We start from the raw sequence: 23,639 nt of genomic DNA, 5'->3' as shown, positions 1-23,639 counted from the left end.
ATATAAAAAACAAAGACACAGAAAAAAAGCAAGCTGTATGATACTACTTACATAATATATACATACACACAGTATATAATATATATATACACACACACATATATATATACTGAAACCAAAAAAGGAACTAATTATAGATAATACAAACAGCCCAAAAACAGGCCAGGCTTGGTGGCTCACGCCTGTAATCCCAACACTTTGGGAGGCCAAGGTGGGCAAATAATCTGAGGTCAGGAGTTGGAGACCAGCCTGGCCAACATGGTGAAACCCTGTCTTTACTAAAAATACAAAAAATTGGCCGGGCGTCGTGGTGCGCGCCTGTAATCTCAGCTACTCAGGAAGCTGAGGCAGGAGAATTGCTTGAACCCAGGAGGCGAAGGCTGCAGTGAGCCGAGATCATACCACTGCACTCCAGCCTGAATGAAAGAGCAAGACTCTTGTCTCGAACAAAAAAAAAAATAGCCCAAAAACAACTGTGTTGAAAGTGTACCTAACTACCTAATTATTTTTTCTTTTTTTTGAGATGGAGTCTCGTTCAGTCCACCTAGGCTAGAGTGCAGTGGCGTGATCTTGGCACACTGCAGCCTCCACCTCCCAGGTTCAAGTGATTCTCCTGCTTCAGCCTCCCAAGTAGCTAGGACTACATGCGTGCGCCACCATGCCCGGCTAATTTTTATATGTTTAGTAAAGACAGCGCTTCACTATGTTGGCCAAGCTGGTCTTGAACTCCTGACCTCATGATCCGCCCACCTCAGCCTCCCAAAGTGCTGAGATTACAAGCGTGAGCCACCATGCCTGGCCAAGTGTACCTAATTCTAATAGCAAAGACAGTTTTCTGCACCAACTGCTTCCATTCCTCTCTTCTCCTGTCTTATCTTCCTACACCTGAAGAGCTGGTCAATCTATTTTGAAAGAATCTCAAAAAGGGTTAAACTCTTCCTTCTTTAACTCAAAAAGGAACTAGCAAGGCATGATGGCACACATCTGTAATACCAGCTACTCGGCAGGCATAGGCATGAGAAATGCTTGAACCTGGGAGGCAGAGGTTGCAGTGAGCCAAGATCTGCCTGGTGACAGAGTGAGACTCCGTCTCAAAAAAAAAAAAAAAATCCCTTAGAGAGGTGTAGATTCTGAAAACCCCCCCTCACCTTGAGCACCAACAAACGACCAAATTCTAGGATGCCCTCAACCACAACAATCACTTCACAAGTCTATAAGGTCTTTCCCTACATATTCTATCATTTGATTCTCAGAATAACCCTATGAGGTCAATATTACCAATACCCACATTTATAGATAAGCCAATGCACAAAGCAACTAATTACCAGCCAGAGGTCACAAGTCAATGACACAGTTGGGACTACAACGCCTCAGCTTCTGAACCTAATCACCCTGACAGTGTGCCCTTATGTGACGACTCTATTTCAACATACAGTCATCTTGCCCAGAAAACAGGATGGGGTGTTCACAACACATGAGCTGCTCCAATCGAACCCCTTTTTCTTCACTATTCCATCCCTGATCTTTCTCTCCTCTTTTTTCAGACAGGCAGCCAAGAGCAAGAGAGCTGCCACTGTTAACCCTTCTCTTCCCTGTAGCCATTCATGCTTCTTTTTCCCAGAACTCTTTCAGATGGACAGGCAAAAGGGGGAAACAAATACGAACAGGGGATTACAGGACAGTCACCCTGACACCAGGATCCTACACCAAAGAGAAAAGACTGAAGTTTCCTCCCATCTTCCAAGAGTCAGGAAGTAGAAAAACACCACAAAAAAAGCCTAAGCTACCACTCTATCAGTGCTGGCAAAAATCCTTTACTGGAGGGCTTTAATTAACAGAAAAATGTAAAAGTACCAGTTTTTTAAACGGTCCCGGGCTTCCAACTGGGCTCCCACTTCAAAGCTGATTCCTCGTCTGTTAGGTGGATGCTTTGTCATTTTCAGTCATCAACGGGGCTGCCTTTATTCTCCTGAAAAAGCCAATTAAATATTTATGAAACTTAGGCAAAGTCTGCCCAGAGTGTAGCATCATTCACTACACATAAAAAACAAACAGACATTATTCAAAACACAAAGCTCCATGAAACCCTGTTGGTGCCCTCATTCTAACACAGGTGTGCCTTCCACTGGTTCCTACTCCTCCATCGTGCAGCTTCCTGCGGTTTCCAGAACTGAGAAGACCCTCCCTCAACACTGCTTACCAAAGACTCACCTACAAGGGCCACCCCTCAGAACTACAAAAAAAAAAAAAACTGCTTTCGCAGTTAAATTCAGTCATCTGCTGATGCATTATTCAACAAATATTTGCTCAGCGACTATTTAAGGAAACAGTCAAGACCAAAAGAGACACAGTTCCTGCCCTCAAGAACCCTTCAGTCTACCAGGGAAACACAAAAATTTAGCCAGTAAACTGATGAATAAAATAATTGCAAACTGTAATCGCAATGAAATTTAAGAGTTACAAAGTAAGCAAACAAACGCCAGGCACAGTAATGTATGCCTATAGTCCCAGCTACTTGGAAGGCAGAACCAGGTTGTTTCTTTGAGACCGGGAGTTCGAGACCAGCCTGGGAAACACAGCGAACCCTCGAGGGCCTCTTAAAAACAAAAAAAATAAAAAACAAAGGAAGTAAACAAAAGCTGAGATACTAATACTTAGTCCTACTTTTGGAAGGCTATACAAGGTCTGTTTATATTTTCTTTTCTTTTTCTTTTTTTGAGACGGAGTCATACTCTGTCACCCAGGCTGAATGTGGTGGCACCATCTCGGCTCACTGCATCCTCTGCCTCCCAGGTTCAAGCAATTCTGGAGCCTTGGCTTCCCGAGTAGCTGGGACTACAGGTGCACGCCACCCTGCCCAGCTTATTTTTGTATTTTTAGCAGAGATGGGGTTTCACCATGTTGGCCAGGCTGGCCTCAAACACCTGACCTCAAGTGATCCGCCCACGTAAGCCTCCCAAAGTGATGGTATTACAGGCATGAGCCACTGTGCCCGGAATTGTTTATACTTTCTTTGATCTATGTATATTTTCGCTTTTTTTGTTTGTTGGTTTGTTTTTTGAGAAGGAGTCTCGCTCTTGTCGCCCAGGCTAGAGTGCAATGGCACGATTTCGGCTCACTGCAACCTCCACTTCTTGGGTTTAAGTGATTCTCCTGCCTCAGCCTCCCAAGTAGCTGGGATTACAGGCACCTGCCACCATGCCCAGCTATATTGCCTACTTCTTGAGTCCCTTCTGATCATGTGTATTTTCCTATAAGTTTTACCCAGATTTTCTTTTTTTTTTTTTTGAGACGGAGTCTGGCTCTGTTGCCCGGGCTGGAGTGCAGTGGCCGGATCTCAGCTCACTGCAAGCTCCGCCTCCTGGGCTTACGCCATTCTCCTGCCTCAGCCTCCGGAGTAGCTGGGACTACAGGCGCCCGCCACGTCGTCCGGCTAGTTTTTCGTATTTTTTTTTAGTAGAGACGGGGTTTCAACGTGTTAGCCAGGATGGTCTCGATCTCCTGACCTCGTGATCCGCCCGTCTCGGCCTCCCAAAGTGCTGGATTACAGGCTTGAGCCACCGCGCCCGGCCCTTACCCAGATTTTCTTTATCATAAAACAATAAAATAGTACAAAATATTATCGTTTAATTCCTTTAATTGCCTTTGAATCTGAAGTCACAATTTGAATCTCTCCTTTCTCAATCCTGTCTTGTGTACTTGTGCTCTAAAGAATAAAATGTATATGATCAGAGAACCAAACAGTAAAGCCAATTTCCTTTTGAGGGGAAAAATGGTGTACTGGATTAGGCCATTTACAAGAAAAGTGGCCCCCATAAAAGAACACTCCTGGCCAGGTACGGTGGTTCAAGCCTGTAATCCCAACACTTTGGGAGGCCAAGGCGGGCGGATCACGGGGTCAGGAGTTCGAGACCAGCCTGGCCAACATAGTGGAAACCCCCATCTCTACTAAAATACAAAATTAGCCGGGTGTGGTGGTGGGTGCCTGTAATTCCAGCTACTTGGGAGGCTGAGGCAGGAGAATAGCTTGAACCCAGGAGGCAGAGGTTGGAGTGAGCTGAGATCATGCCACTGTACTCCAGCCTAGGTGACAGAGCAAGACTTCGTATCGAAAAAGAAAAAAAAAAAGAAGAAGAACACTTCTTGGCATCACTGAGGTAATTAATCTACTAATCTGCAGAGTCCTAAATGCTATCAGAGGAGCTAGTGGTGGTTCTGATGGACATGCAGCCACTCTGAGCTCTAAGGGCACTTGAACAGACCACCTCCCTACAGCAGACTAACTCCAGCCTAACTCCTTCCTCCCACTAAACTCTGGACTTTTTAAAAAATTTTTTAGACAGGGTCTCATTCTGTTGTCCAGGCTGGAACGCAGTGGCGCTATCATAGCTCACTACAGCCTCAAACTCCTGGGCTCATGCGATACTCCTGCCTCAGCCTCCCGAGTAGCTGGAATCAAAAGCATGTATCAGCACACCCAGGTTTTTGTTTTGTTTTGTTTTGTTTTTGCAGAGACAGCATCTACATTACCCAGGCTAGTCTCAAACTCCTGGGTTCAAGCAATCCTCCTGCCTGGGCCTCCCAAAGTACTGGGATTACAGGATTACAGGCACAAGTCACTGCATCCAGCCCGATACGTTGGCTTTTGACAGCCCACACTGCCACAGCAATGCCTGCCTCCTACCAGGAACATTTTCTTTGCAATAAATGAATATGGAAAAAAATCACAGAAGTGATACTCATATCTAATGTGTAATAGCAGCACATTTTATGAAGATTTGCTTGCAATATATTACATAAAAAGGCGGGATACAAAATTGTACCACATGGAGCTCACATTACAACTCATACACAGCCAGATGAGGTGGCTTAGGCTTATAATCCCAGCTACTGAAAAGGCTGAGGCAGGAGGATCGCTTGAGCCCAGGAGGTCAAGACTGCAGTGAGCTATGATTCTGCCATTGTACTCCAGCCTAAGTGACAGAGCAAGAACCTGTCTCTTTAAAAAAAAAAAAAAAAAAGGCCAGGCGTGGTGGCTCATGCCTATAATCCCAGAACTTTGGGAGGCTGAGACTGCTGGATCACCTGAGGTCGGGAGTTTGAGACCAGCCTAATCAACATGGAGAAATCCTGCCTCTACTAAAAATACAAAATTAGCCAGGTGTGGTGGTGCATGCCAGTAATTCCAGCTACTCGGGAGGCTGAGGCAGGAGAATCACTTGAACCCAGGAAGTGGAGGTTCCAGTGAGCCAAGATCGCACCATTAAACTCCAGCCTGGGCAACAAGAGTGAAACTGTGGAGCCTGGCCACTCAAGATGGCGCCGTCCGCGTTGCTGCGTCCCCTCTCCCTGCTGCTGGCCCCTGCCAGGCTCCCGAGCGGCTCTTCAGCGTGGTCAAAGTTCTACGTGCGAGAGCCGCTGAATGCCAAACCTCACTGGCTGAAAGTTGGGTTGACCTTGGGCACCAGCGTCTTCTTGTGGGTCTGTCTCATCAGACAACACAATGAAGATATTTTAGAGTACAAAAGAAGAAATGGGCTGGAATAAACTTTTGAAATACTAATGCAGTGTGCTCCGTATAGTGATTTTAGCTGTTCCTCTGGATTCACCATCTATTGAGTTGTAAATGTGAGAGAAAAAGATATGTGAATATATACCAAGTCAGCATTTGTATTTTGCATCATTAAATAAAAAGAAATAAAAATAAAAAAAAATAAAAAATAAAAGAGTGAAACTGTGTCTCAAATAAAAAGGTAAAAAAAAAAGAAAAAAGAAACTCATTAATTATTATTATTATTTTTTTTTTTGGAGACAAGGTCTTGCTCACTCTGTCACTCAGGCTGGTCTACAGTGGCACAAACCTGGATCACTGTAGCCTTGACTTCCTCGGCTCATGTGATCCTGCCTACTTAGCCTCCCAAGCACCTGGGACTACAGGTGCCAGCCACCACACCCAGCTAATTTGTTCTTTGGTAGAGACAGGGTCTTGTTATGTTTGTCCGGGCTGGTCTCAAACTCCCAGGTTCAAGTGATCCTCCTGACTCGGCCTCCCAAAGTGCTGGAATTTAGACATGAGCCATGGTACCCAGCCACTGATTCTTTCTGTAAAGACCATAAGAAAAAAATAAGTTATAGGTTATTGGTGATTGTTCCTTTTTTCTTAAATAATTTCCTAAATTTTAGTTTTTCACAATGAAAATTTTTCATAAGTGCATAATGTGAGGGATTATACATGTGAAGGACAATAAGTTATCTATTAAACAACCCATTCCAGGCCGGGCACAGTGGCTCATGCCTGTAATCCCAGAACTTTGGGAGGCCGAGGAGGGAGGATCACAAGGTCAAGAGATCGAGACAATCCTAGCCCACATGGTGAAACCCCGTCTCTACTAAAAATACAAAATTTAGCTGGGTGTGGTGGTGTGTGCCTATAGTCCCAGCTACTCAGGAGGCTGAGGCAAGATAATCGCTTGAACCTGGGAGGCAGAGGTTGCAGTGAGCCGAGATCGCGCCACTGCATTCCAGCCTGGCAACAGAGTTAAGACTCCGTCTAAAAAAACAACAACAACAACAACAAAAAACAAATTCCAAAGGGCTGATATTGGGAAACACATAAAGCAAAGCAAACCAAGGCAGAAATGGTTGACAGCTGTAATTAAGGAAGTTGAAACTTAAGCTGAAAAGCTGTGTTGGCAAGAGGTTCTAACTATTTGGACCCTAGGAAAGAAGTGTCAGAGGTTTGACAGCCTTTACCAAACATTCTCTAAGAAAATGAGATATCAAATCTGACATACACATGGATGGGCATGGTAGCTCACGCCAGAACTTTGGGAGGCCGAGGCGGCTGATCACTCGAGGTCAGGAGTTCCAGACCAGCCTGGCCAACATGGTAAAATCCTGTCTCTACTAAAATTACAAAATTTAGCCGGGCGTGGTGGTGCATGCCTGTAATCCCAGATACTCAGGAGGCTGATGCATGAGAATTGCTTGAACCCAGGAGGTGGGGGTTTCAGTGAGCCGAGATCATGCCACTGCACTCCTGCCTGGGTGACAGAGCAAGACTGTCTCAAAAAAAAAAAAAAAAAATCTGACATACAGGTATAATCCAATCAGTAGAAAGGTCTTCATTTTGGCTTGCCTGAAATACCACACCAAATTATCTTGTTCTCTGACTTAATTCATACCAAGCAATATTCTGATTATTAATTTCCCCTCCCAGATTATATAAAAAGGTGATGCCCAACCAGAAAGGCAGGATGAAACTTAATACTCATTGAGCTGCTATTATTTGTCAGGCTCTGTCTGTGTAGGCTAACAGTCTTCTTTTACCAAAGTAACGGAATTTAATGTAATGGGGTTAAATGCTTGGCCTTGAATCCCCAGTTAATTAAATATAAATTATTTAACCCCTTATTAGCTGAATAAATTTGTGTAAATTATTTTCCTCTCTGTAAAATAGGGATGGTGATAATAATAATATCTATCTCCAAGCAGTGGATGTAAGGATTAAAATATATAATCCATTTAAAGAGCTCAGGACTGGCACAAAGTAAGAACTACACAGTTAGTAGCTGTTAATAACTATGTTAGCACAAATGAGGAAATTCGGTTTAAAGTAACTTGGTTAAAGTTCAGGCGCTAAGTGACAGGCCCCAGAACAAAAGTCCAGGTTGGCCTGACTTCTGAATTAATTGTTTCTACCACATTACTGTCCCCCAGGCACCCCAGGAGGCCTTCCATTAAAATGTAGGAGTGAGGGAGGGAGGCAGTGAATGAATGAAGATGAGCAAATTATTCCCAAAAGCTCAATAAAACCAATTCCTCTTGAGGCTGAATCCTCAGAATTCCTGCTATTTATGAACCTGTTTCATTGTAACTCTGACCCACGTGTTTGAAGTTTCACTCTCTGGTATCACACAGAACACAAAACTAATCTGGCTTTCCCATCCCATTACCAATTTCCCCTCCACCCCTCTGAGGTGGCAGAGTTTGTTTTTAAATTCACATTAATTCACCCAACAAACCACCAACGAGTATTATCAGTAAGTCACTATGCTGGAAATGCTGAAAATTAGGAATCCAACTCAGTCCCAGCTCTAGTCCACCCAGCAAGACAAACGCAAACACTGAGAAGGCATGAATAAGTTCTAGCAAAGGGTAAGGGGAGGGGCAGAGGGGAAATCATCTGAAAGTATCTATTTAAATTGACAACATCTACTAAAGAATAAAAAAGAGTTCAACAGAGAAGCAGGAATTTCAAAAAAAATTACATAAGTAGTACATTTTTACTTCTTTCATTTAGTTTTAAACACAATTTTTCTGAAGATGCAATAGGGCTAAGATTCTGTAGCTTTTAACTTCTCTTCAGGGCCTTAGCTTTTTCTTCCAAAAATCACCAGCTTCCAGAAAAAGAGAAAAAGGGAACATGTTCAATATGGACATGGAGAGAATTTTAAAAACTCATGCAATCTGTATTCACATAGGATTCCATTTTAAAAGACCTTGGCAGGATTTCAAATTACTCCTTTACATTCAAATTTCCCTACAATGGGAACTCACTGCTACACAGGAGACACAGGGCCTAGTTTATTTCCTTAAATACAGTATTCGGTCAGTGTCCCCTGCATCAATGATAATGAAAGCTTTAAATGCACACTGTGTAGCACAGTTTAAAAGGCACTTTCACAAATGACAAACTGGAAGAAAATAACTGCAACTCATATGACAAAGAGCTAACTGCCATTATTGAAAAAGAGTGCATACAAACCAAGGACAAAAAAGTTCAAACAACTTACTCTTTTTTTTTTTTTTTTGAGACGGAGACTTGCTCTGTCGCCCAGGCTGGAGTGCAATGGCACGATCTCGGCTCACTGCAACCTCCGCCTACTGGGTTCAAGCGATTCTCCTGCCTCAGCCTCCCAAGTAGCTGGGATTACAGGTGTGCACCACCACGCCCGGCTAATTTTGCATTTTTAGTAGAGACGGGGTTTCTACATGTTGGTCAGGCTGGTCTTGAACTCCCAACCTCAGGTGATCCACCCGCCTCAGCCTCCCAAAGTGCTGGGATTACAGGCGTGAGCCACCATGCCTGGTCACAACTTACTTTAAAATGTGCAAAGTGGGCCAGGTGCGATGGCTCACGCCTGTAATCCCAGCACTTTGAGAGGCCAAGGTGGGTGGATCACCTGAGGTCGGGAGTTCAAGACCAGCCTGACCAACATGTAGAAACCCCGTCTCTACTAAAAATATAAAATTAGCCGGGCGTGGTGGCACACACCTGTAATCCCAGCTACTAGGGAGGCTGAGGCAGGAGAATCACTTGAATCCGGGAGGCGGAGGTTGCGGTGAGGTGAGATTGCACCATACCATTGCCCTCCAGCCTGGGCAACAAGAGTGAGACTCTGTCTCAAAAAAACAAAACAAAACAAAACAAAATGCGCAAACTGTAAGAAATGTCATATTTGGAGGTCGAGTACAGATACAAAGGTCTAATGAACACGTGATAATATATACACATAACATCACCCTAAGTTAAAGGAAATGCAAATTAAAATAACAAAATTTCACTTCTCAAATTGGCAAAAATTTAAAGGTAGTGTTAGCAGGGATGAGGAGAAGAGACCATGCTCAAATGCTTCTATCCAAAGCATTAACTAGAAAAGCTTTCTAGAGGCAATTTGGCACCACCTACAAACACATAATCTCTGCCCAACAATCCCATGGCCAGTAACTTATAATGAAGACATACCCTCAAAGCCTATCAGATTATCCATAACAATAATCAATAGAGCTTTGCAATTTCTGCAACCAAAACATACATCAAAAGAGGACTATGTCTCAGCCACTCAGGAGGCTGAGGTGGGAGGATTGCTTTAGCCCAGGAGTTTGAGGCTGCAATAAGCTATAATCATGCCACTACAGCTATTAAAAGGAAAAATGGGCCAGGCACACTGGCTCACGCCTGTAATCCCAGCACTTTGGGAGGATATGGTAGGTGGATTGCTTGAGCTCAGGAGTTCAAGATCAGCCTGGACAACATGGTGAAATCCCATCTCTACAAAAAATACAAAAAAATCAGCCGGGCATGGTAGTGCGTGTCTGTAGTCCCAACTACTTGGGAGGCTAAGGTAGGAGGATGGTTTGAGCCCAGGAGGAAGAGGTTGCAGTGAGCGGAGATTGTACCACACACAGCACTCTAGCCGGGGCAACACAGCCAGACCTGTCTCAAAAAAAAAAAAAAAGGCCAAGTGTGGTGGCTCACACCTGTAATCCCAGCACTTTGAGAGACCGAGGCAGGTGGATCACCTGAGGTCAGATGTTCAAGACCAGCCAGGGCAACATGGTGAAACCCCATCTCTACTAAAAATACAAAAATTACCCGGGCGTGGTGGCACATGCCTGTAATCCCAGCTACTCAAGAGGCTGAGGTAGGAGAATCGCTTGAACCAGGAGGCAGAGGCTGCAGTGAGTTGACATCATGCCACTGCACTCCAGTCTGGGTGACAGAGCAAGATTCCATCTGAAAAAAAGAAAACTACCACCGGGCGCGGTGGCTCAAGCCTGTAATCCCAGCACTTTGGGAGGCCGAGACGGGCGGATCACGAGGTCAGGAGATCAAGACCATCCTGGCTAACACGGTGAAACCCCGTCTCTACTAAAAAATACAAAAAACTAGCTGGGCAAGGTGGTGGGTGCCTGTAATCCCAGCTACTGAGGAGGCTGAGGCAGGAGTATGGCACAAACCCGGGAGGCGGAGCTTGCAGTGAGCTGAGATCTGGCCACTGCACTCCAGCCGCCTGGGTGAGAGTGAGACTCTGTCTCAAAAAAAAAAAACTACCAAAGAAGTAATTGTCAGCAGGAATTACCTAGATGGTATGATTTTATTTTATTCTGGTGGTGGGGTTGCTTCTTTATGTTTCTTCATTTTTCTTTTTCTTTTTTTTTTTTTTTTGAGATAGGGTCTCACTGTCACCCAGACTGGAATGCAGTGGTATGATCTCAGCTCACTGTAACCTTCACCTCCTAGGCTCAAGCAATTCTCCTGCCTCAGCCTCCTGAGTAGCTACGATTACAGACATAAGCCACTACTGCCCAGCTACTTTTTGTATTTTTAGTAGAGACAGGGTTTCACCATGTTGGCCAGGTTGATCTTGAACTCCTGACCTCAAATGATCCACCCACCTTGGCCTCCCAAAGTGCTGGGATTACAGGCATAAACCACCACGCCCAGCCCATTTTTAAAATGTTATTTAAATATGCAAATTTTTCACCAAGTACACTGGCTCACACCTATAATCCCAGCACTTTGGGAGGCTGAGTATAGGCTCATGCCTGTAATCCCAGCATTTTGGGAGGCCAAGGGACAGATAGCTTGAGTCTAGGAGTTCAAGACCAGCCTGGGCAACTTGGTGAAATCTCATCCCTACAAAAAATCCAAAAAAAAAAAAAAACTGCAAATTTTTTAAATGCAAGAATTCTTACACTATTTTACTATTTACTGGATCTTCACAACTGCCAGATGACATAATTAGGACTAATGTAATGTTACCATGGTATAGAAGTAAAATTAAGTTACAGGGAGGAAACTGACATGCAGAGGTGCTAGCAAATTTCAAGGTCCTCTGAGGCAGAATTTCCTCTTATCAAAAGTAACAGGATGTCTACAGAAGTAGAAAAACTGCTTCTCAAAGGTCCTTCCTCTTTCTCTGACCAAAGTCATTGCTATGCTTATATTCATGTCTTTAGATATAAACATAACTTGAATACAGGAAGATAAAGCAACTGGGTGCTTTTCAAATGTTGTGTCAGAATTATCACACCATTATATAACATCAGAAATACTTAATTTTTTAGAAAAGACAAAACCTAACAGTGGTCCAGACGTGGGGAAACAGGTACACTAGAACATCTCCTGGGGTCCTGACCATGGCCATCTTTTTATACCTCAATCTAGAAGCAAAGAACAAAGAACAAGCTGTGAAACTGCTTATACTCTTAGACTCATTCAGCCATTTCAAGCTGAAGAATACAGTCCAGGATAAAAATAAATCATTTGTGAAAATGAGAAAAACCAATAGCTCTTTACATAAGATTCTGGGGAAGCTGGATGTAGTTCATCCATTAAAAAACAAGAGAATATTTAATCAAAATTCAATACAGTAGGACTACATTATAAACTCAACAGATATCTAATAAATTAAATAAAGAATGCTATTAAGCTACTACTATGATAAAGATGTAAACTAACCTTACAAAAAGAGAGTAGATATAAAATACCCTTATGCAAACTAACGAGACCCACATAAAAAAAAAGTTATAGTCCGGGCACGGTGGCTCACGCCTGCAATTCCAGCACTTTGGGAGGCCAAGGCGGGCAGATCATGAGGTCAAGAGATCGAGACCGTCCAGGTAAACATAGTGAAACCCCATCTCTACTAAAAAATACAAAAATTAGCTGGGCACGGTAGTGTGCGCCTGTAATCCCAGCTACTCAGGAGGCTGAGGCAGAACAATCGCTTGAACCCGAAAGGTGGAGGTTGCAGTGACCTGAGATCGCACGACTACACTCCAGCCAGGGCAACAGAGTGAGACTGTGTCTCAAAAAAAAAAAAAGAAAATTATAATAACTAACCTTACATATATTAACTAATTTAATCCTTACAAAAATCACAGAAGTACTATATTAATCCCCATTATAAAAATGAGGAAAAAGAAAGTTAAGGATACTAATATAGTAAGGAGCTAAGCCAGCATCCGAACCTCAGCCCAGTAGCTCCTGAGTTCAGATTCTTACCCCAAGTTTATTTACAAGCTACATTGTTGAACTCTGTTTCTTCACTTATGATATGGGGATAGTGGCCCCTATCATGGGTGCTATGAGAATTAAATGAGAAAGGTCTGCAAAACCCCTATTAAAATGTCTAACACAAACTAGGTAGTCAGCTGGGTGCAGTGGCTCTCACCTGTAATCCCAGCACTTTGGGAAGGCAAAGTGGGCAGATCACTTGAGGTCAGGAATTCGAGACCAGCCTGGCCAATGTGGTAAAACCTTGTCTCTATTTAAAAAATACAAAAATTAGCCAGGCGTCATGGCACACACCTATATCCTAGCTACTCAGGAGGGTGAGGCAGAAGAATTGCTTGAACCCAGAGATGAAGGTTGCAGTGAGCCAAGATGGTGCCACTGCACTCCACCTCAGGCATCAGAGTGAGATTTGAGAAAGAAAAAGAAAGAAAGAAAGAAAGGAGGGGGGGAAGGGGAAAGGGAAGGGAAGGAAAGGAAGGTAGGTACTCAATAAATGGTAGTAGATTTTTCTTTTTTCTAAGACGGAGTCTCGCTCTGTCCCCAGACTGGAGTGCAATGGTGCAATCTCAGCTTACTGCAACCTCCTCCTCCTGGGTTCAAGCGATTCTCCTGCCTCAGCATCCCAAGTAGCTGGGATTACAGGAAGGCACCACCATGCCCAGCTAATTCTTGTATTTTTAGTGGAGACGGGATATTGCCATGTTGGCCAGGCTGGTCTCAAACTCATGACCTCAGTGATTCGCCCGCCTCAGCCTCCCAAAGTGCTGAGATTACAGGCATGAGCCACCATGCCCACATTTTCTGAATTCATATCACATTTAGTTAATGTTGTACTGACAAAGACTCTGGGTTTTATTCTGGGAGAGGCAAAAGAGTACTGTCACTATGGTAACTGGAAGTCTTGCCCTCAGCAATCCCTTTGTGCTCAGGGAAAAGAGGAACAACAAAGAATTAAAAGTGATAGATGGGTAAGGAACAAGACCTTTCAGTGAATCAGCTCTGGGACAGGGGTAGAGGGAAATAAACTCTGGCACTTTCGAGGAAAAAAATCTCTGGGACTCTCAAGGAATAAAATGCCAATCACCAGAAACTACAGAACAGGCTTTGGGATAATCTAATGGTGCTTACCACAAGGCTTGGATTCAACCTCCATTAAAGGGTGATGGTGCCTTTTAACTCAATACAACCACTTTAAATTGAGGGACACTTCAGGTGAAAGACCAGCTTAAATCTTTATGCCCCCTTCATTCAAGAAATATTCATTTGAGTGCCTGCTGTGTGCCAGGTACTGGAGATAGATAATGGGAGGACAAGGTACCCCAGACCCCGTTCTCTAATGAGGAAGGCAGCTAAGAAACAAGATAAGCACATACATAATGGTCTTTTTTTTTTTCTTTTTTTAGGCGGAGTTTCGCTCTTGCTGCCCAGGCTGAAGTGCAGTGGCGCAATCTCGGCTCACTGCAACCTCCACCTCCCAGGTTCAAGCAATTCTCCTGCCTCAGCCTCCCGGTAGCTGGGATTACAGGCATGTGCCACCACGCCTGGCTAATTTTTGTATTTTTAGAAGACACAGAGTTTCTCCATGATGGTCAGGCTGGTCCCGAACTCCTGACCTCAGGTGATCCACCCACCTCAGCCTCTCAAAGTGCTGGGATTACAGGTGTGAGCCACCGTGCCTGGCCTTTTTTTTTTTTTTTTGAGACAGAGTACAGCTCTTGTCGCCCAGCCTGGAGTACAACGTGTGATCTTGGCTCTCTGCAACCTCCGCCTCCCAGGTTCAAGCAATCCTCCTGCCTCAGCCTCCCCAGTAGCTGGGATTACAGGTGTGCGCCACCATGCCCGGCTAATCTTTGTATTTTTAGTAGAGACAGGGTTTCACCATGTTACCCAAGCTGGTCTCGAACTCCTGATCTCTGGTGATCCGCCCACCTTGGCCTCCCAAAGTGCTGGGATTATAGGCATGAGCCACTGTGCCACGCGAGCATATAAAGATCATTTCTGACAGAGATAAGTAATTGCGGGAAAAACAACAAAATAATGTGAACCAGCGGCATGGAAAGGACTATTTTAGATATGGCTGTCAGAAAGGACTCTCCGAAGATGGGTGCAGTGGCTCACACCTGTAATCCCAGCACTTTGGGAGGCCGAGGCGGGCGGATCACCTGAGGTCAGGAGTTTGAGACCAGCCTAGCCAATATGGTGAAACCCCGTCTCTACTAAAAATACAAAAATTAGCCGGGCACGGTGGCAGGCGCCTGTAGTTCCAGCTACTCGGGAGGCTGAGGCAGGAGAATTACTTGAACCCAGGAGGTGGAGGTTGCAGTGAGCCGAGATCTCCAGTCTGGGTGACAAAGCAAGACTCTGCTTCAAAAAAAAAAAAAAGAAAAGAAAAGAAAAGAAAAAAAGAAAAAGAAAGAAAAGGATTCTGCGAGGAACTGAGGTCTAAGCAGAGACCTAGGTGACAAGAAGGAGACAGCCATGTGATGATCTAAGGAAAGTGACTTTTAAGCAAAGGGAACTACTAGAGGAAAAGAGCCTCTGGCAGAAACGAGCTTTTCCCACACACAGCCTGAGCCTAGAAGGTTGAGACTTCCCGCAGCCCATGCTGTTGTCCCAGGAAAACATAAACAATTTTAGCCGGTCCAGTGATACCTGGGTCTCCCAGGAAGAAGCCTTCAAGAGGACTTTCTGCCAAAGTTCTGCCTTGGAGGAAGGCGAGGGAGTGCCTAGGGATGGGTGCACAGACAGGTTTTAGACTCAGATTTTGACCAGTTGTGACTCCAGTCATGGTTGGCTGAGAAACAACGAGAAAAATCACTGGGCCTGTTTGCCCAGATATCAAATGGGATCAACGGCCCCAATTTCCTAGCGTTGTGAAGAATAAGTGAGCTAATGGATATCAAGTGCTTAGCATAGCAAACTCTAAATGGTACTGGTGATGGCAATGGTGATATACTAGCAAAAAAGACATCAGACACAAAGAATTATAGTCAACATTATTAAAAATTAACAAACAGTATCCAATATATTAAAGTGCATAAAGAGCACATCTTTAGTCCTAGGGAAGTGACAAATTGGTTCAAGTAGGACCTCTTCCCACATCACATTAGAAGAAAGGGAATTAGTTCCTTTTACTTGACAAGGTAGGGAAGGAGGGAGGAAAGGCAGAAAAGGGAAGGAGGAAGAAAAATAAAGGAAGCAAGGAAGGGAAGGCAAGAATGAAAAGAGGGAAGACGCCAGGCACGATGGCTCATGCCTGTAATCCCAGCACTTCGGGAGGTCAAGGAGGGCAGATCACCAGAGTTCAGTAGTTTGAGACCAGTCTGGCCAACATGGTGAAACTCCACCTGTACTAAAAATACAAAAAATTAGCCGGGCATGGTGGCATGTGCCTGTAATCCCAGTTACTCAAGAGGCTGAGGCAGAAGAATTGCTTGAGCCCAGGAGATGGAGGTTGCAGTGAGCCGAAATCGAGCCACTGCACTCCAGCCCGGCGATAGAGCAAGACTCTGTCTCAAAATAAAAGATAAAGAAAGAAATAGGCCTCAAAACTTCCCCACTCTCTTCTCAGATACTTGAAATGCTTTCTCCAAGAGTCAAGCATTTCCTTCCATAATTAAAATGCAAAGAGACAGCAAACATGAGTTGAGTTTACTCATTCCAAACTACTGAGAATGAGTTGATTAAATCAGTGGATTTTCCCAGAAGCAATGGAAAGGGCCTGGGCCAGGGTTGGCCCTAAAATGTATCTGTTGTATGACCTTTGGCATATTACTCAATTTCACTGAGCTAATCATCTTACCCTTACAAGTTCCTTCTCCTTTTGTCCCCATCAAAGTTTAAGGCCTCAAGATTGGCAAGTGTGCCAAACTAGAAACATGGGCACTTCCCTTACCTCCTTCTCCCTCCCACACTTGGACTCCATTTTGTTGGACCTGCTTCTAAGTCTCGCCCATTGCCAAGTGGATGCCCAGTATCAGCCCTGCATCAGTTCTAATCTTGATTACTCCAACAGCTCTTGACAGAGCTCCAAGCCTCCAGCTACACCTTCCCCAGATCCAAATCAATACTGTCTCATGAGATGACATCTTCTCAGTGGTTATTTTATGACAAATACTACTCTAAGATAGAGATATATATATACATACACACACACACACACACACACACATATACAAACTACTCTAAGATATATACCACTCTAAGGTATATATCTACTAAGATACATATATACTATTCTGATATATATATCAGCCCATTTAGTGTCTACCTCTTAGGTTTGTAATGAGCATTATTCCCATTTTACGGATGAGAAAACTAAGGTTCACAAAGTAAGTTTCCCAAATACCAAAGCTAGCCAGGTACTGGGACAAGGAATTGAACCGAGGTAAGGCTGACTCCAGTTAACTACACTGCTACTAATCTTCATCACTGCTACTACAGTGATATTTCTAAAATCTAAGTCTGATCTTAAGACTTCTATTTTAAAACAGTTCAGGCTGGGCACGGTGGCTCACGCCTGCAATCCCACCACTTTGGGAGGCCAAGGCAGGCGGATATCAAGGTCAGGAGTTCAAGACCAGCCTGGCCAACATGGTGAAACCTAACCTCTACTAAAAATACAAAAATTAGTTGGGCATGGTGGCTCAGGCCTGTAATCCCAGCACTTTGGGAGGCGGAGACGGGCGGATCACGAGGTCAGGAGATCGAGACCATCCTGGCTAACACGGTGAAACTCCGTCTCTACTAAAAATACAAAAAACTAGCTGGGTTCCATCCTGGCTAACATGGTGAAACCCTGTCTCTACTAAAAAATACAAAAAAAAAAAAAAAAAAAGGCGCAGGCCAGGGAGGCGGGCGCCCGTAGTCCCAGCTACTCGGGAGGCTGAGGCAGGAGAATGGCGTGAACCCAGGTGGCGGAGCTTGCAGTGAGCTGAGATCCGGCCACTGCACTCCAGCCTGGGCGACAGAACGAGACTCTGTCTCAAAAAAAAAAATACAAAAAACTAGCCAGGCGAGGTGGCGGGCACCTGTAGTCCCAGCTACTCGGGAGGCTGAGGCAGGAGAATGGCGTAAGCCCAGGAGGCAGAGCCTGTAGTGAGCTGAGATCCGGCCACTGCACTCCAGCCTGGGTGACAGAGCGAGACTCCGTCTCAAAAAAAAAAAAAAAATTACAAAAATTAGCCGGGCATGGTGGCCCATGCCTGTAATTCCAGCTACTCGGGAGACTGAGGCAGGAGAATCGCTCAAACCCAGGGGGCAGAGTTGCAGTGAGCAGAGATCACGCCACTGCAGTCCAGCCTGGGCAACAGAGCAAGGCTCCATCTCAAAAAAAACAAAAACAAAAACAAAAAACAGAAAAAACAGTTCAGTGGCTCCTCCACAGAACCATAATCAAGGTACTCAGTGCAGCATTTGGGCCATTAGTGAGTTAGCCATTATAACCAAGCCAAAAGAAACTCTAAAGATGGGAGCTTAAAAGGACAGAAGCAGGCAAGCTCTAGCAGACGGGCTGTGGGACACAGTGGTTATGAGCTAGAACTCTGAAATAAGAGTGCCTGAGTTTGGACCCCAGCACCACCACTTTCCAGATAAACTTGCACAAGTCATTTCCTCTCTGAGCTTCAGGCTCCCCATCTGTAAAATGAGGATATCACTAGCACCCACTTCAAACCATCATACAGGTGTTGTGAAGATAAAAGTTACTTAGCACAGGCCAGGCCTGGTGGCTCACACCTGTAATCTCAGCACTTTGAGAGGCCAAGGCAGGCTGATCACCTGAGGTCAAGAGTTTGAGACCAGCCTTGTCAACATGATGAAATCCTGCCTCTACTAAAAATACAAAAATTAGCCAGGCATGGTGGCATGCACCTGTAATCCCACCTACAGGGGAGGCTGAGGAAGGAGAATCGCTTGAACCCGAAAGTCAGAGGTTGCAGTGAGCCGGGATCACACCATTGCACTCCAGCCAGGATGACAGAGCGAGACTCCGTCAAAAAAAAAAAAAAAAAGTTATTTAGCAGAGCCTGGCACACAATAAGCTTGCAAGGTTATTACTGTTCTTGCTGGGCATGGTGGCTTAAACCTGTAATTCTAGCATTTTGGGAGGCACAGGTGGGCGGATCATCTGATGTCAGGAATTCGAGACCAGCCTGGCCAATGTGATGAAAACCCATCTCTACTAATCACACAAAAAATAAGCTGAGCATGGTGGCAGATGCCTATAATCCCAGCTACTCAGGAGGCTGAGGCAGGAGAATTGCCTGAACCCGGGAGGCAAAGTTTGCAGTGAGCTGAGATCGATCCACTGCACTCCAGACTGGGCAACAAGAGCAAAACTGTGTATATTAAAAAAAAAAAAAAAAAAAAAAACGGGGAAGCAGGGAACCGAGGCACACCCCGAAACACCCGCCTCTGCGGGAGGCAGAGGCGTGTGGTTCACGAGGTCAGGATTTCAAGACCAGCCTAGCCAACATGGTGAAACCCTGTCTCTACTAAAAATACAAAAAATTAGCCGGGCATGTTGGTGCACGCCTGTAGTTCTAGCTGCTCCGGAGGCTGCGGCAGGAGAACTGCTTGAACCCAGCAGGTGGAGGTTGCAGTGAGCCGAGATCCCACCACTGCACTCCAGCCTGGGCGACAGAGTGAGACTGTGTCACAAAAAAAGAAAAAAAAACACGAAAAAGAAAAAGAAAAAAAAGGTTATTACTGTTCTTACTACCCATACTCCTGCCACATCCAAACTCCCTGCAGTTCCGACCTCCAGGGCCTTTGTATAAACAAGCTGGTTTTTTTGTTTTGTTTTGTTTTGTTTTTTGACAGTCTTACACCCTCACCCAGGCTGCAGTACAATGGCACGATCTTGGCCCACTGCAACTTCTGTCTCCCAGGTTCAAGCGATTCTCCTGCCTCAGCCTCCCGAGTAGCTTGGATTATAAGAGCGCACCACCATACCTGGCTAATTTTTATATTTTCACTAGTGACGGGGTTTCACCATGTTGGCCAGGGTGGTCTCGTCTCGATCTCCTGACCTCAGGTGATCTACCCGCCTCAGCCTCCCAAAGTGCTGGGATTACAGGCATGAGCCACTGCACCCAGCCAAATAAGCTGCTTTCTCTTCCTGGTCCTTCATGACCAGGCTTAGCCATTGGCACCTCCTTCACACCTGCATTCTCTCATGGCAACCTAACTTACCTTATGGGTCACAGCATTCATCACTCTACACTGAAACTGCCTATCTAAGTAGCTTTCTCCCAGAAGGCAATGAACTCCTCATAGACATCCCCAGCATATAACAAGCAGTGCCCTTAATATGGTGGTCAAATGCTTGTTAAATGATACAACCTGGCCAGGCGCAGCGGTTCACACCAGTAATCCCAGCACTTTGGGAGGCCAAGGTGAGTGGATCACCTGAGGTCAATTCCAGAATACCCTGGCCAAAATGGCAAAACCCCACCTCTAGTAAAAATACAAAAATTAGCCAGGCATGGTGGTGTGCACTGGTAATCCCAGCTACTCAGGAGGCTGAGGCAGGAGAAAGGCTTGAACACGGGAGGTGGAGGTGGCAGTGAGCTGAGATTGTGCCATTGCACTCCCACCTGGGCAACAGAGAGACTACATCTCAAAAAAAAAAAAAAAAAAAAAAAAAGAGATAACCTCAGCCTTCTCACTGGCAAAATGAAAATAAAAACAGAAAAGAGGCCAGGTGCAATGGCTCACACCTGTAATCCCAGTACTTTGGAAGGCCAAGGTGAGAGGATCATTTGAGTGAGGCCAGGAGTTTGAAGCCAGCCTGGGCAACATAGTGAGATCTCATCTTTACAAAAAATAAAAATATGGAGCTGCACTAGGTAGCTCACGCCTGTAATCCCAGCACTTTGGGAGGCCAAGGCAGGTGGATCACTTAAAGTCAGGAGTTCGAGACCAGCCTGGCCAAAATGACGAAATCCTGTCTCTACTAAAAATACAAAAATTAGCCGGGTATGATGGCAAGCACCTGTAATCCCAGCTACTAGGGAGGCTGAGGCAGGAGAATCACTTGAACCCAGACGGAGGTTGCAGTGAACAGAGATTGCACCACTGCACTCCAGCCAGGGAGACAGAGCAAAACTCTCTCAAAAAGTAAAAATAAAAATACAAAAATAGGCTGGGTACGGTGGCTCATGGCTGTAATCCTAGCATTTTGACAGGCCGAGGCAGGAGGATCACCTGAGATCGGGAGTTAGAGACCAGCCTTACCAACATGGTGAAACCTCATCTAGACTAAAAATACAAAATTAACTGGGCATGGTGGTACATCCCTGTAATCCCAGCTACTCCGGAGGCTGAGGCAGAAGAATCGCTTGAACCTGGGAGGCAGAGGTTGCAGTGAGCCAAGATCGCGTCATTGGACTCCAGCCTGGGCAACAAGAGTGAAACTCTGTCTCAAATAAATAAACAAATACCCAGGCACGGTGATACATGCCTGTGGTCCTAGCTACTCAGGACGCTGAGGCAGGGGAATCACTTGAGCCCAGGGATTCAAGGCTGCAGTGAACTATGACTACACCACTATACTCCAGCTTGGGCAACAGAGCAAGAGACCCTGTCTCAAAAAAAAAAACAGGAAAGAGATCAATATCATCCATCTCAATGGGTGTAGAGATTCAAGGAGATAATCATATGGAGGTTCTTTGAAGAGTGTTATCCACAGGTAAACACAGAAACTATTACTACTCCTTGCGTGCAGAGGAAGGCAAAGCACGTGGAATGAAGCAACTGAAGACAGACCACAATTTTATCCCTGGGGCTTAAGAAAAGCTGTATCCATTTATTTAGGCACTGAGGGCTCCAATCTATCAATACTCTGTACTCTCTGAGTGATATAGTCTATAGCTCTGGAGTGAGTTTTGAGACGGAGTCTTGCTCTGTCGCCAAGCTAGAGTGCAGTGGCTCAATCTCGGCTCACTGCAACCTCCGCCTCCCTGGTTCAAGCGATTCTCCTGCCTCAGCCTCCTGAGTAGCTGAAACTACAGGCGTGCGGCAACACACTGGGCTAATTTTTTGTATTTTAGTAAGAGACAGGGTTTCACCATGTTGGCCAGCATAGTCTCGATCTCCTGGCCTTGTGAACCACCCACCTCAGCCTCCCAAAGTGCTGGGATTACAGGCATGAGCCACTGCGCACAGCCGAGGGGAAGTCTTATTTATTTATTTATTTAGTTATTTATTTATTTATTGAGACGGAGTTGCGCTCTGTCACCAGGCTGGAATGCAGTGGCGCAATCTTGGCTCACTGGAACCTCCGACTCCCTAGTTCAAGCGATGATTCTCCTGCCTCAGTCTCCCGAGTAGCTGCGATTACAGGCACGCACCACCATGCTCTGCTAATTTTTTTTGTATTTTTAGTAGAGACGGGGTTCTACCATGTTGGCCAGGATGGTCTTGATCTCCTGACCTTATGATCCGCCCACCTCGGCCTCCCAAAGTGCTGGGATTACAGGCGTGAGCCACTGCGACCGGCTGGGAAATCTTTCTTTAAACACACCTGAGTAGCTATCCTTACAAGATTTCTTTTTTTTTTTTTTTTTTTTTTGAGATGGAGTTGCACTGTGTCACCCAGGCTGGAGTGCAGTGGTGCAATCTCAGCTCACTGCAACGTCCACCTCCTGGGTTCAAGCAATTCTCCTGCCTCAGCCTCCCAAGCAGCTGGGATGACAGGCACCTGCCACCATGCCCAGCTAGTTTTTTGTATTTTTAGTAGAGACGGGATTTCACTGTGTTGGCCAGGCTGGTCTCGGTCTCCCAAAGTGCTGGGATTACAAGTGTGAGCCACCATGCCCGGCCTATTCTTACAGAGTTTCTTAATTGAAATATCACCATATTATGAAGGAAAATAATTTGGAGATGAAATTATTACTCAACAGGGCCTCGAGAGACATTGTCACGCCTATGGAGTTTTAAATACCTAAGTTATTTATGAGACAATTCGTTAGTTCCCTTATCCTGGCAGGGCATGGTGGCTCACACCTGTAATCCCAGCACATTGGGAGGCTGAGGTGGGAGGATCACCTGAGGTCAGGAGTTCAAGACCAGCCTGGCCAACATGGTGAAACCCCATCTCTACTAAAAATACAAAAATTAACCAGGCATGTCACAGGAGTCCATAGTACCAGCTACTCAGGAGGCTAAGGCAGGAGAATCGCTTGAACCCAGGAGGCAGAAGTTGCAGTGAGCCAAGATCGCGCCACTGCACTCCAACCTGGGTAACAAGAGCAAAACTCCGTCTCAAAAATAAATAAATAAATAAATAAAATTCCCTTATCCTTTAAATATTAACTTTTATCCCTAGCCTTTATTATTAATACCAGGAAATACTTAACATTTACTGATTTATTACCACATGCCAAATCCTTGACAAACATCTCATTCCCAACAATGCAGAGAAGTCAGCAGTATTATTCCATTTTACGAAGGAGGATTAAGAGGTTTAGAACAATAAACAACTTGCCCAAAGTCACCTGGCTAGATAGAAGAGCTGGGAATTCAGAAGCAAGACTTCCTTCCTCCAAAACCCATTACCCTGTTTTTTTTGTTTTTTTTTTTTTTTTTTTAAGACAGTGTCTGGCTCTGTGGCCCAGGTTGGAGTGCAGTGGCATGATCCTGGCTCACTGCAACCTCTGCCTCCCAGGCTCAAACCATCCTCCCCACCTCAGCTCCCCCAGTGCTGGAACTACAGGAACGTGCCACCACACCTTGCTCATTTTTGTACTTTTTTATAAAGGTGGGGTTTTGCCATGTTGCCGAGGCTAGTCTCGAACTCCTCAGCTCAAGTGATCTGAGGGCCCAGGGCAGT

The 23,639-nt window shown here is 45.1% G+C and overlaps 2 protein-coding genes across 4 annotated transcripts in view; one reads left to right on the top strand and one right to left on the bottom strand.

The window, feature by feature from the left end:
- The window catches only part of PHF20 (PHD finger protein 20), a 190,115-nt gene that overhangs the window by 150,034 nt on the left and 16,442 nt on the right, over window positions 1–23,639 (bottom strand). For all 3 annotated transcript variants that reach the window (XM_023220550.2, XM_023220549.1, XM_023220551.1), the window contains exon 2: window positions 1,855–1,969. In XM_023220550.2, the coding sequence (XP_023076318.1) occupies window positions 1,855–1,937 (83 nt within the window). In that variant the 5' untranslated portion in view covers window positions 1,938–1,969. The remainder of the gene's footprint in view (window positions 1–1,854; window positions 1,970–23,639) is intronic.
- Window positions 5,306–5,704, top strand: LOC111548191 (NADH dehydrogenase [ubiquinone] 1 subunit C1, mitochondrial-like). The gene has a single exon (XM_023220557.2). The coding sequence runs from the start codon at window positions 5,317–5,319 to the stop codon at window positions 5,545–5,547; it is 231 nt and encodes a 76-aa protein (XP_023076325.1). The 5' UTR covers window positions 5,306–5,316; the 3' UTR covers window positions 5,548–5,704.

Source organism: Piliocolobus tephrosceles, chromosome 20, assembly GCF_002776525.5.
Source record: "Piliocolobus tephrosceles isolate RC106 chromosome 20, ASM277652v3, whole genome shotgun sequence".
Lineage (NCBI taxonomy): Eukaryota > Metazoa > Chordata > Mammalia > Primates > Cercopithecidae > Piliocolobus > Piliocolobus tephrosceles.
The sequence above is the reverse complement of the archived record's forward strand: the minus strand, read 5'-3'. Positions and strand labels throughout refer to the sequence as shown.

Excerpts from the sequence above, each read along its gene's own strand:
- LOC111548191 (XM_023220557.2), top strand. The coding sequence starts at position 5,317 with ATGGCGCCGTCCGCGTTGCTGCGTCCCCTCTCCCTGCTGCTGGCCCCT.